The sequence below is a fragment of the Schistocerca piceifrons genome, chromosome 8, assembly GCF_021461385.2.
Source record: "Schistocerca piceifrons isolate TAMUIC-IGC-003096 chromosome 8, iqSchPice1.1, whole genome shotgun sequence".
NCBI lineage: Eukaryota > Metazoa > Arthropoda > Insecta > Orthoptera > Acrididae > Schistocerca > Schistocerca piceifrons.
The window spans coordinates 140604500-140618462 of NC_060145.1; the positions used below are offsets into that span (position 1 = coordinate 140604500).

Sequence of the window (13963 nt, forward strand, 5' to 3'; positions counted from 1 at the left end):
AAATCTTAAGGGCTATATATCTTACTTTCACATGTTCTGGCAATATGGACGAGATAAAAGTAGTACAAATGCTGTTGTCTTCCATAATATCTCATTAACTCTTTTAATTTTATTGCTATATGCCCACTCTTCTTTATGCAATGTAAATAACATTGTTGCATCTCACAGCACCTATACAAAAACTGATGGTATTGCGTTTTTCAGAGATGACAGGGCAGTCATTTAAAGTGTTTGTTCCTGTTTGTTGCACAGTAGATGTCTACATGAGAAGCAGACTGTTAGACAATATCTTCATAGATTTCAAGGTACCACTACATTTCTTCTAATTCCTTCAAGAAATAAAATGGTACAACTGTCTCAATACTGTCCTCCTCTCTCTTAATAACAGTAAACTGGTTTTAACACTGCCATGCTCTGTAGAATCTACTGGTTTAATTTAATTTAACATCTTATCAGTGGAGAGAACCTCCCCTCGCAAGTTCCCACCTTTCCCCTCTTAGTAGGTTTATTAGCTCTACTACTACTAATCAGCCCACCCAAACCATTGGGAGATTTTTGATTACATTAATGAGTTCCATTTTTGTTTTACAAGGAACATGGCAAGAAAGGACAGTCCAGACAAAGCCCCACAATATCCAGATATGCTCTATGCAACTGAGATGTGAGAAATGACATAGTAATTATCTATTAGTGCCCGTTTCCCATCAACATTCACTTGCCCCACTGGCATGCTGCACATATAGTAGTTGAAAGATTTTTATTGAAGTTCATCCCACGCTCATGATGCAGGCAATCAACCCAACAAGATCATGAATGACATTCCATCTTCAGGCCTCGCAGTGAGTGCTGAAACATGCCCAGAGTTTATGGCAATAGAGGACAAGCAGTACTGATCAGACTCCAGATCAAGATGCTTGGCAGTCCCAAACTTGTACCCAATCACAAGAGGCAGCATCCCCTAAGGTGTTCAGTACATATGATGACTCAGGTGAAGTGTGTGGTTTTACTGGATTACTACAGGTATGGCAAAAATTGCCCCTTCCAATTACTTCCGATCTGTATCCTGCATCTTGTGTATTTTTCACACAGGTTTTGGTGACTGCCTCTCTCTTGGAACAGAAAAATATTTTTTCCTCCTTCCTAAAAATATTTCCCTATCATGAAGTCCAACCTCTTTTTTTCCTGCCCAGATAGCCACGATTGTTAAAAGTGCTGCTTCCGGTAGGGGGAGAGGCACCGGCTCCAGATGAAATCTGCCCAGCTGATTAAAGACAATGTCACTGTACGAGGCAGCCTGGAAGTGGGTTTTAGGCAACTTCCCTCATCCCACAAGCTGAATACTGGGCTGGTATTCAAGTGCCACCTCAGTTACACAAGTCACAAACATTTAGAAAAATTTCTGCTTGCTTGCAATAAATCACACTATATGCAGATATCTGGCAAACACACATTCCATCTGGAGCAGCAATTGGAATGGTGACAGGAACGGCATCTGGCCACTCCTTAAATTAACTATGCCAAATCCTTTCACAACCATGCTGACCCTTTGATGATGCAGGGCACAACACAAGAAAAAGCAGCAGTAGTGTGACCTCTTTTGACACTTGAGATCCAACCATTTCTCTTTCATTAACTGCTAAACAGATGTTCATTTTCTCTTCATGTCAGTGTTTACCTGTCTATTATCTTTATATTTTGAAGGACATATAAATCAATATTTATCAGATACTAACTAATGACTCATTTTACTTAACTATAACATGGAAAGTAAGACCAAAAGTTGCAGGCATTAATATAAATGTCCTATTTGCTGCATGTTGTAAATGATTCACTAACGTAGCTCATTCTGACAAAGAATTTTACTTTTAGATCAATGAAAGCTCACCTGTTGTTTGATTCGACAATATAGTCAAAAAATTCTTTATCCTCCTTTAATTTAGCAAGAGGCACAATCTCAAGAATATCTTTATCATCTGATAACTTATGAATCCATAAATGTTTTGCCACCTCCATCAAGTATTCACGAATATCATCACAATCAGTTCTCTTCCATTTACAGATAATGTACCTGCAGCAATTGAAGACATACTCTTATTATAATAATTATTTCAATTGACAATATGAGTGTGTGTAATAGCAGTCCAATGCAATTCGCAGAAGTAAGACAAAGTAACAAACAAAAATGCCATTCATTGGATTGAAGTATTAATACCAGGGCAGAGAAACAGGGTATGAGAAAACTTTTAAAAAGAAAGAGCTGATAAGATGGGTATTAAAAATTAAGACTCATTAATAATGTCAACTCAAGAGGGGTATGTCAAAAATGCTGCCTTATCCTTTACTGCATCTTTATTTAGATAATGTGCAATGTATGTACAAAGAGATAGTAAAGTTAACAATTAGACTCACAATGCAACTGAAGTGAACATGTCCTACTAAACTCTGTCTCTATCAAAAATAGAAATGATCAAATTTTAAGTGATTCACTCACCTTTCTGAATTGGCAGGTCTGCTTGTGTTGGGTTTGTGTATGCAAATCATCTTAAAACTTTTGTACATCAGGTACACAAGCCCTACACTGAATGGTGTAAATAAGTCAAACAGTTTGCAAACAAAATGGCCACCTGAAAAATATTAAGTTTGGAGCATGTAAATTCTATTATACAATTCTGCACATTATTTTTATGACACAACAGTTCAAGCTATTAAATGACTTAAAGAAAGAAAGAGAGTAAGAGTGAACTACTAATAGAGAAGGAGAATAAACTGATAGAAATATTCAGAATGGAGCCATGTAATCTGTAAGCTCATTCACCAGTGACCGAGTAATTTGATTCTCCCGATAATATACCAAATAATAACTGTCTGTTATTAAGTAACGACATTCACAGTCAGTAAACTAGTGTAAAGAACACAGCAGGAAGTTGTTCCCATTGTGCCACAGGTTTGTAGTGTGGGAAGAATTACAGTTTCAATGCCCCTGTGCATGCAGTAATTAGTCTGATCTTGCCCTCACAGACCTCAAGAAAGTGATAAACTGGAGGAAGTAATATATTTCTAAATTCCTCATTTAACACTGGTTCTTGAAACTTGGTAAGTAGGTCTCCATTGGAAAGGTTGCCTCTATCTTCAACCACCTGCCAGTCCAGGTTTTTCAGCACTTCCATGATTCTGCTGTGGATCACACACACCATTTGTGCTGCCCTTCTCCGTATATGTTCAATATCTCCTGTCAGTCCTATTTTGTATGGATCTCACACACTTGAACAATATGCTACAATGAGTCACATGAATGTTTTACAAGCAATCTCCTTCGTAGGCTGACAGTGTTTTCCAAGCACACCACATCTGCAGAAAATTGGACCATTTGCAATTTCTGACAATCTTTTCAACTTGAAAACTTGGAGAGCAGCAAAAAATATTACTATTGTGCCTCTATTTATAATTACTATGAAATCATTATTAATATGTGTGTCAGTTCAATGAGGTTTCACTGCACGATGAATAGAGCACTGAAGTGCAGTAGAGATTAACAAATGCAAAATTTCATTTATGTTCAGATTCACAACACACCATTTTTTTTCAATCTTATGTGCTCTTCATGAAACATGTACTCACAACTTCATAAACAAATTTAATTTGCTTCTCGTTCAGAAACAAAGAAAATATTACGCACTTACAGGCATCCAGTAGGTGAGTGGCGACAATCTCTACAAGAATGTGTGACAGAAGATTATGCTACAACAAGATCTGGCTGACCACATATCACAGTGCTGAAAAACTCCAAAAATAACTTGGATTATGTCAGTCTAAATCGTCATTTCAAATTAAATGGATGACGGTAGGGAGGAGTAAGAACAGAAATGGAGCATCTGTGATGTATTAAATTAATACATGGATTTACACTGAGGTGACAAAAATCATGAGATACCTCCTAATATCCTGTCAGACCTCCTTTTGCTCAGCATAGTGCAATAACTTGACTTGGTCTGAACTCAACAAGTCACTGGAAGTCTCCTGCAGAAATACTGAGCTACACTATGTAATAAAAAGTATCCAGACACCACCAAAACCATATGTTTTTCCTATTAGGTGCATTGTGCTGATACCTACTGCCAGGTACTCCACATCAGTGACCTCAGTAGTATTAGACATTGTGAGAGAGTAGAATGGGGCACTTCACAGAACTCAAAGACTTCGAACATGATCAGGTGATTGGGTGTCACTTATGTCATAAGTCTGTACGTGACATTTCCACAATCCTCAACATCTCTAGGTCTACTGTTTCCAATCTGATAGTGAAGTGGAAATGTGAAGGGACACATACAGCACAAAAGCATACAGGCTAACCTCGTCCATTGACTGACAGAAACCGCCAACAGTTGAAGGGGGTTGTTATGTGTAATAGGCAGACCTCTATCCAAATCATCACACAGGAATTCCAATCTGCATTAGGATCCACTGCAAGTACTACAACAGTTAGGTGAGAGGTGAGTAAACTTGGAGTTCATGGTCGAGCGAGTGTTCATAAGCCACACATCACACCGGTAGACGCCAAACACTGCCTCGCATGGTGTAAAGATCATAAACATTGGACGATTGAACAGTGGAAAAACGTTGTGTGGAGTGACGAATCATGGTACACAATGTGGCGATCCAATGGCAAGGTGTGGGTATGCCGCATACTATGTGAACGTCATCTGCTAACGTGTGTATCGCCAACAGTAAAATTCGGAGGTGGTGGTGTTATGGTGTGGTCATGTTTTTCATGGAAGGGGCTAGTTGTTTCGCATGGGACTAGCACAGGCCTACATTGATGTTTTAAGCACCTTCTTGTTTCCCACTGCTGAAGAGCAATTCGAGGATGGCGATTACATCTTTCAACAGGATCAAGCACCTGTTCATAATGCACGGCCTGTGGTGGAGCGGTTACACAACAATAACATCCATCTAATGGACTGGCCTGCACACAATCCTGACCTGAAGCCTATAGAACACCTCTGGGATGTTTTGGAATGCCAACTTTGTGCCACGCCTCACCGACCAACATAGACACCCCTCCTCAGCGCAGCACTCCATCAAGAATGGGCTGCCATTCCCCAAGAAACCTCCCAGATTGAACGTATGCCTGCAAGAGTGGAAGCTGTCATCAAGGCTAAGGGTGGCCAACACAATATTGCATTCCAGCATTACCGATGGATGGCGCCACGAACTTGTAAGTCATTTTCAGCCAGGTGTCCAGATACTTTTGATCACATAGTGTATGCTGGCTCTATAGCTATCCATAACTGCAAAAGTGTTCCCAGTGCACGATTTTGTGCATGAACTGACCTCTCGATTATGCCCTATAAATGTTCGATGAGATTCATGTCAGGTGATCTGGTGGCCAAATGATTTGCTTGAACAGTCCAGAATGTTTGTGATGATGCAAGCTAGGATCTCTTTACTTCCTTTCTTGTTTTACCATCTGCCTCCTTCAATTCATTTTATTTTCATTTTTGCCTGATTACCATTAACATGCATGAGTATAATCTGCATTTTCATAAAGGAGAAAGTTTGGCCCTCAGTCTTAAGGAATATAGCACCAGGTCTAATTTTGTGCTTAGTTTTGTGTATGTAATTAATTTCCTAATTTATTTTGACCATTCCTAGTTAATACTTTTCACGACTTTGATTCTACCGTTCACTTATAAACAAATATAAATTCTGTACTAATTATAAAAATTTGGAGAAAGAACTATTAGGATTGTTAAATTATTTATTTGGTTCTATTTGAAAATGTATTAGCAAAACCAGCCCTTAATTATTTCCAAAATAATTACCAGGTTTGTCAAAAGCATTGTTTGTAGAACTATATCTGTTAATTTCATTATATAAACAAATAATTCAGGCTGACCTTTGTGGTAGAAGGAACTGTTAAAAAAGGAGGATTTTTTTATGTATTCAGTTAATTGGATGAGTTATGTTTTAATTGTAATTTCTGTAACTTAAATATTGAACAGTGTGTAGTTTCAGTGCCTATTACTGTGATGATATATAAGGACCAATTTTTGTTCCCGAGACAGTTCAGTCCATGGATGATTTTCAGACAGGAAATATGTATTGGTTAAATTAACAACAATGAATCAACTTAACAGTGGAATAAATGTAACACAAACAGTCCCTGTGTTAGAACAATTAATGACAGTGTCTGTTTAATTTATTTGAAAAATAGTGTCACACGTACTGTATTATTCTGCAAGATCTGTGAACTGTGTGGTTAGGTTTTTACTGCTCATAGATATTCAACAGTAAACTATTGTAGCAGTATGCTGATGTTGCCTGCAACCTATTAATGAGGCTTTTCAACATTTACCAATAGTGAACTGGCCATATAATTGTGTAATATTGGGGAACAGTAAGAGTAAAGAACTATGAAACGCAATTGTGCAACTGTTGGCTACATCATTTACAGTAGTCAGTGTTGAACTTCCATCTCCCATTTTTCAGCCAGTATAACTATTTAATACGTCAACACTGAGGACTACCAATGAAGAAATAAAGCAGGCAAATGTCACATATGGTGCCCTTTTGGGTGAGGACTATTGTATTTGGGCACAATAAACAAGGACTCATGAACTTTGAACAGTGAACTGTGCAATTTGAACGGAGTGACTGAATTTAAAGTACGTGCGGCATCAGTATTACTGAGAACAGTGAACAGACTAATTGACAGTGAAAAATAATTACAGTATTCTGAAAGTTTGATCGCATGTGAACAAGTAATGCGATAAGAAGCAACCATAAAACAGCAAAACAACAAAAGATCGCTGGCCGAGGTTATGGGGGCAGCCATTATGAAGAGAAGCCACAGCAGGCAGTCAGCACGCCAGCTGGACTAAATACACCTAATGTAAACAAGTGTGGTGGTGGTGGGTAGTGTTTAACGTCCCGTCGACAACGAGGTCATTAGAGACGGAGCGTAAGCTCGGGTTAGGAAAGGATTGGGAAGGAAATCGGCCGTGCCCTTTCAAAGGAACCATCCCGGCATTTGCCTGAAACGATTTAGGGAAATCACGGAAAACCTAAATCAGGATGGCCAGAGACGGGATTGAACCGTCGTCCTCCCGAATGCGAGTCCAGTGTGCTAACCACTGCGCCACCTCGCTCGGTGTAAACAAGTGTGTTTTGGACGAGTGGGAGTAACTGCAGCAGCAGCAGGAGACGAGTGAATAAAAATAAGATAATTCATAGCAAAAGCCAGTATGATGGGGGAGAATGGACAACAGGATAGTGATGTGATTGATAACAAAGCTGTATAGGTTAAGTTTTTAAATGAACAGAAAGACTTAATGGGGAGTGATTTCGTAGACAATAGTGGTTATAAATCAGACATGAATGTAACTTTGAATGATGGAGACAAAAGTCTTATTGTAGATGAGATGATAAAAGTGTCATCTACATTGTGTGGTGATGTGAGAAAAATGACGAAAACAGTACTGAAGTGGGTGAAATCGTTATGGCTAAGGAGGAAGTATCTAGTAGTGAAAGTCAGCAAAGGCAAAAGTTTACGGCAGACTGAAAATTGGAAGCGATGTTAAGGAATTTATGAGTAGTTTGAGTAATACGAGTATGAAAGAAGACATTAGTAGGGTGGAAAACAGTATGAAAGAAGACATTAGTAGGGCGGGAAATAAAACAGATAGCATTAAAGGATGAACTGAAGAAAGAAATTAGAAAGAAAATTACGGTAGTCAGCTTTAGTCTTTCAGAATTAAATAAGAAGGCTGAGGCGGTAGTGAAAGATTGAGATGAAAAGATAATGAAAGTAGTACAAATATTAATGAGAAATTAACATTAATGAGTAGTAAATGAGTAGAAGAGAGAAAGAAACTTTATGATGACTATAGTAAGAGGGTGGAGGCTTCCGAGAAACAGTGTAAAGATGAAGTCAAAGCAACCAGGAAATTTTGTGCTGAAAATAGGGTTAAACTTGAGAACCAAATTGATCAGATTAAAAACGATTTAGAAACAGGCGTAGAAACCAAGTGTGCAGTAGTGGTAGAGGAAAAACTGGTAAAAGTAAATAAAAATACAGATTCAAAATTGGCTGAAATGGAGAAAAAGGTGGAAGAGGTACAAAATCTAAAGTATAGGATGTGTAGTGTCCCAGACAGTCCTTCATTTGTTAGTTGTAAGAAATTTTATTATTTTGAACCATATAGGGAAGTGCATCCACTTGATTTAATTAGGGAATTTAATGATTTGCCTGAAACATGGAATGACAAAGAGAAAATGTCATTTGTGAGAGGTTTTTTGAAAGGGGATGCTTATGGATGGGCAGCTCAGGTAGCTGATAGTTGTGCTTCGTGGCATAGCTTTGAGAAAGCATTTTCAGATGAATATTGGTCCAAAGAGAAGCAGCAGAAAAATTTGAGGGAATTTTGGGGAAGAGAGAGATTTGACTCTAGGAAGGATATTGTGAAAGGTTCCTGTCAGTTTTGGATAAGCAAACTGAAATATTTGGACAAAGAGCTAGGTAGTGAGTCAATAGTTATGGTTTAAAAACTAATTTGCCTCAGAAAGTTAGATAATTGTTTGTACCTGCCACTATGGGTAATATTTGTGATTTTTTGAATTATGTTGATAAAGTGGAGAGGGTGAAGCCCTCAGTGGAAAATAGCAGGAGGAATTTTGATGATAATAATCAGTCAGGGAGAGAGTTTCAGGTAAATAGGATGAACAGAACTAATTATAGTAAAAATTCAAGAATGATTGGTGGAGGATAGCCAGAATGGGCATGGAAACGGTAGGAGAAATTCAAGGAAAAGAAATGGAGGGTTAGATGTTTATTATGGATCAAACCATTTAAACTAAGCAAGTAGGGGGTTCAACATTCTGTGTGGGATTCAATTATGGGCTGATAATGCTTACCCCAGCTGTCTATCTCATTTTTCATGTTTCCTTAGGCAGTCAAACTCTTCTCCTATCCTATCTGTAGTTTACAAGTGAATCAGAAACATTCTATCTTTGGATTTCATGTGATTTTGTACAGCAGGATACTTTAGTATAGGAATATTTTCGAAAAGGTTTCTCCAGTGTTATCTATACATATTATGTGATGTTAGTGATAAGTAATGGAATCATAAGAGGATGAGAAAAAAAAATAACAGTGGTACTTGGTAAAAATCTATGAGATATTGTCTTTATTCTGGTTTTATGAAATATGATGAAAGTAAATTGGTGTCATGGTTAAAGAATTTCTGTCAAACAAAGATGTAAGGTAAACAGAAAGTGAAAGCATTATCAGATGTATAGGTTATCCGAAAACTTCTGTTTGTGTTCTAAGGAATTATGAGCTTAAAGTGGTAATACTGGAATGAAAAAAAGTAATTTTGTTGAGTAACTGATAACTGTGGTGTTAGACTGATGTGAATATTCTGACAGGTCAACTACTTGGTAACATTTTCTGAGGATTTAATTTTATGGTTGAATGAGAGCAGTATTCAAAGTTGAATGAAGAAATAGGGCAATGATTTGGTATAACTTCCATCCCCTAAGTTTGATTTGAGTAGTAATTAAGTTATGCAATGGTACACTATTCTGTTTTCATAATGTAATGATTAGTAAATCTATGCTACTGTACATCTTGAGTTTCTGCTAGAAGTAATGTACGTATTTTGGACATTAAGGTTATATGAGTACATAAATGGAGTGAATTTCAAACCAGGACTTGGCATTTTAGTGATTTTGCAAATGGAAAAGAAACCTAAATCTTTCAAGTTTAACCAGTTTGAAAGAGTTACAACATAGAGTAATGTTTTGTGGTATAATGTCCACTTGATTTAAAATTTTTACTAGTCCCCAACTTTCATACTACAGTCAATTTTAGTGCTAATTATTGTGATGTTATGAGAATTGTGTAATGTATTTATTTATGAAGTAATGACTCATATTTGCCAATAGTGTGAAACATTTTTTCCTTATTCTTAGAGGTAAAAGTGAGTGTACTAAAGTAGAGTATTTTGACTAATTTTTTTCATGTACTGCAGTGGAGGAGAACCACCTCCAAGGGAACTGATAGCAATGCATTTCCTTACTAACTGCCACTTGGACCTGTTGAAGGCGTGGACGACTTGGTCAGAAAATGTGTTAAGGCTCATTAAAAGTGTGAAAGTGATTAAAAGTGTGAAAGTGCTTGTGCAAAACAATAAACATTGTAAAGCGAAATTTTCTGTCTGAATGTGAACTGCAAGGCACAGTGCAATTTAACTTTTTGCAAGCCATGATCGTTTATTCTTTGAAGCAAGACAGGACTTGTACAAAGAGATATGTATCTTAGAATGTAATCTTTTGTTTATCCAAAAAGGACATCACTTATGAAGAAGATTCCTAATTTTATTAAAAATATAATTTATGGATATTTTGTGCCATTGTACAATACACAATATGTAAATATTTTGGATGGGGATTTTCATATGGCCAGCTCATATAAGTAGATATTTGAAAAACATATGCACTGTAATTTTTGATAAGGAGATTTCTTATGTAATATTCTTTTGTGTGTAGAATGTTAAACCCACTTTCTGGGGTCACTTGTGGTCATTGGACTGCCCAGTTAGCTATTTGAAATATCTACTGGGCCAATCCAACGAGAGGGTAATGCGACAAAGGAAGCTGGAATCTCTTTACGTCATCTCTTGTTTTGCCATCTGTCTCCTTCAATTCATTTTATTTTCATTTTTGCCTAATTACCATTAAAATGAATGAGTATAATCTGCATTTCCATACTGGATATAGGTTGGTCCTCAGTCTTAAGGAATATAGCACCAGGTCTAATTTTGTGCTTAGTTTTGTGTATGTAATTAATTTCCTAATTTATTTAGACAATTCCTAGTTAATACCTTTTGTTACAGCATGAAATCAGTAACTGTTTCATGACTTAGATTCTATTGTTGACTTATAAACAAATATAAACTCTGTACTAATTATAAACATTTGGAGGAAGAACTACTAGGATTCTTGAAGTATTTATTTGACTCTATTCGAAAATGTATTAACAAGACCAGCCCTTAATTATTTCCAAAATAATTACTAGGTTTGTCAAAAGTATTGTTTGCATAATTATTTTAACAAACAATTCAGGCTAACCTTCGTGGTAGAAGGAACTGTTAAAAAGGAGGAATTTTTTGATGTATTCAGTTAACTGATTGAGTTATGTACGAGGTGCATTCAAGTTCTAAGGCCTCCGATTTTTTTTCTAATTAAATACTCACCCGAAATTGATGAAACTGGCGTTACTTCTCGACGTAATCGCCCTGCAGACGTACACATTTTTCACAACGCTGACGCCATGATTCCATGGCAGCGGCAAAGGCTTCTTTAGGAGTCTGTTATGACCACCGGAAAATCGCTGCAGCAATAGCAGCATGGCTGGTGAATGTGCGGCCATGGAGAGTGTCTTGCATTGTTGGAAAAAGCCAAAAGTCACTAGGAGCCAGGACAGGTGAGTAGGGAGCATGAGGAATCACTTCAAAGTTGTTATCATGAAGAAACTTTTGCGTAATGTTAGCTCGATGTGCGGGTGCGTTGTCTTGATGAAACAGCACACGCGCACCCTTCCCGGACGTTTTTGTTGCATTGCAGGAAGGAATTTGTTCTTCAAAACATTTTCGTAGGATGCACCTGTTACCATAGTGCCCTTTGGAACACAATGGGTAAGGATTACGCCCTCGCTGTCCCAGAACATGGACACCATCATTTTTTCAGCACTGGCGGTTACCCGAAATTTTTTTGGTGGCGGTGAATCTGTGTGCTTCCATTGAGCTGACTGGCGCTTTGTTTCTGGATTGAAAAATGGCATCCACGTCTCATCCATTGTCACAACCGACGAAAAGAAAGTCCCATTCATGCTGTCGTTGCACGTCAACATTGCTTGGCAACATGCCACACAGGCAGCCATGTGGTCATCCGTCAGCATTCGTGGCACCCACCTGGACGACACTTTTCACATTTTCAGGTCGTCATGCAGGATTGTGTGCACAGAACCCACAGAAATGCCAACTCTGGAGGCGATCTGTTCAACAGTCATTCGGCAATCCCCCAAAACAATTCTCTCCACTTTCTTGATCATGTCGTCAGACCGGCTTGTGCGAGCCCGAGGTTGTTTCGGTTTGTTGTCACACAATGTTCTGCCTTCATTAAACTGTCGCACCCACGAACGCACTTTCGACACATCCATAACTCCATCACCACATGTCTCCTTCAACTGTCGATAAATTTCAATTGGTTTCACACCACACAAATTCAGAAAACGAATGATTGTATGCTGTTCAAGTAAGGAAAACGTCACCATTTTAAGTATTTAAAACAGTTCTCATTCTCGCCGCTGGCGGTAAAATTCCATCTGCCGTACGGTGCTGCCATCTCTGGGACGTATTGACAATGAACGCGGCCTCATTTTAAAACAATGCGCATGTTTCTATCTCTTTCCAGTCCGGAGAAAAAAATCGGAGGCCTTAGAACTTGAATGTACCTCGTAATACGTTGTTTAACAGGAAACTATTGTAGCAGTATGCTGATGTTGCCTGCAACCTATTAATGAAGCTCTTCAACATTTACCATTAGTGAACTGACTTTATAACTGTGTAATATTGGGGGGGGGGGGGGAGGGGGGGGGGAGGAGGGGGTTGTGAACAGTGAAAGTAAAGAACCATGACACGCAATTGTGCAAATGTCGGCTACATTATTTACAGTAGTCAGTGTTGAACTTCCACCCCCAACACCCCCAATTTGTCACCCAATATAACAATGCAGTATGTCAACACTGAGGAATATCAATGAAGAAATAAAGCTGGCAAACGTCACATGTTCTTCAAACCAACTGCGAACAACTGTGGCCTGGTGAGTGGCGCACTCTCATCCGTAAAAGTTCCAACCTTGTTTGGGAACATGAAGTTCACGAATGGTAGCAAATAGTCTCCAAATAGCAAAACACAACCATTCCCAGTCAATGATTGGTTCAGTTGGACCAGAGGACCCAGACCATTCCACATAAACACAGCCCACACCATTATGGAGTGACCACCAGCTTGCACAGTGCCTTGTTAACAACTTGTGTCCATGGCCTCTTGGCATCTGAGCTACACTCAAACCCTTCCATCAGTTCTTACCAACTGAAATCCAGACTCATCTGACAAGGCCACCATTTTCCAGTTGTCTAAGGTCCAACCGATATGATCATGAGCCCAGGAGAGGCGCTGCAAGCAATGTTGTACTGTTAACAATGGCACTCGTACCACTCATCTGCTGGCATAGTCCATTAATGCGAAATTTCGCCACACGGATATGTTCCTCATATGTCCCACATTGATTTCTGCAGTTATTTCAAACTATGTTGCTTGTCTTTTAGCACTGACAACTCTATTCAAATGCTGCTGCTCTTGGTCACTAAGCGAAGACAGTCAGCTGGAATTCTCAGCATACACTTAACACTGTGGATCTTGGAATACTGAACTCCCTAACAATTTCCGAAATGGAATGTCCCATTCGGTTAGGTCCAACTACCATTCTGCATTCAAAGTCTGGTAATTCCCATCATGGGGGAAATAATCATGCAGGAAACCTTTTCACATGAATCAACTGTGAACAAATGACAGCTCCACCAATACACTGTCCTTTTTTAACACAGTACAAATACCATCTGTAACTGTGCAAATCGCTACCCCATAACTTTTATCCCCTCAGTGTATTATTTTTTACTTGAGAAAATTATTCAAAGAAAGTATATCAAAGAAATGCTTTGCTCTCCATAGATACTTTAACCAATTTTCTTTTAAAAAAACAACAGTTAGACTACTTCCTTTAGTATTTCACAACAATATGATGAACAATCAAAAAGAGAAAGCTAAATAATCAACTGACACAAAGAATAAAGAATGAAGTGTGCTATTAGCTTATTCCTAAGTGGTCATTCATGCACATA

General features: G+C 38.3%; 1 protein-coding gene across 1 annotated transcript in view; it reads right to left on the minus strand.

Annotated features, from left to right (window-relative positions):
• The window catches only part of LOC124711168 (cap-specific mRNA (nucleoside-2'-O-)-methyltransferase 1), a 284326-nt gene that overhangs the window by 148281 nt on the left and 122082 nt on the right, over window positions 1-13963 (minus strand). Inside the window, exons 10-11 of the mRNA XM_047241092.1 lie at window positions 2492-2624; window positions 1886-2068 (exon numbers count right to left, since the gene is read on the minus strand). Of these exons, the coding sequence (XP_047097048.1) occupies window positions 1886-2068; window positions 2492-2624 (316 nt within the window). The remainder of the gene's footprint in view (window positions 1-1885; window positions 2069-2491; window positions 2625-13963) is intronic.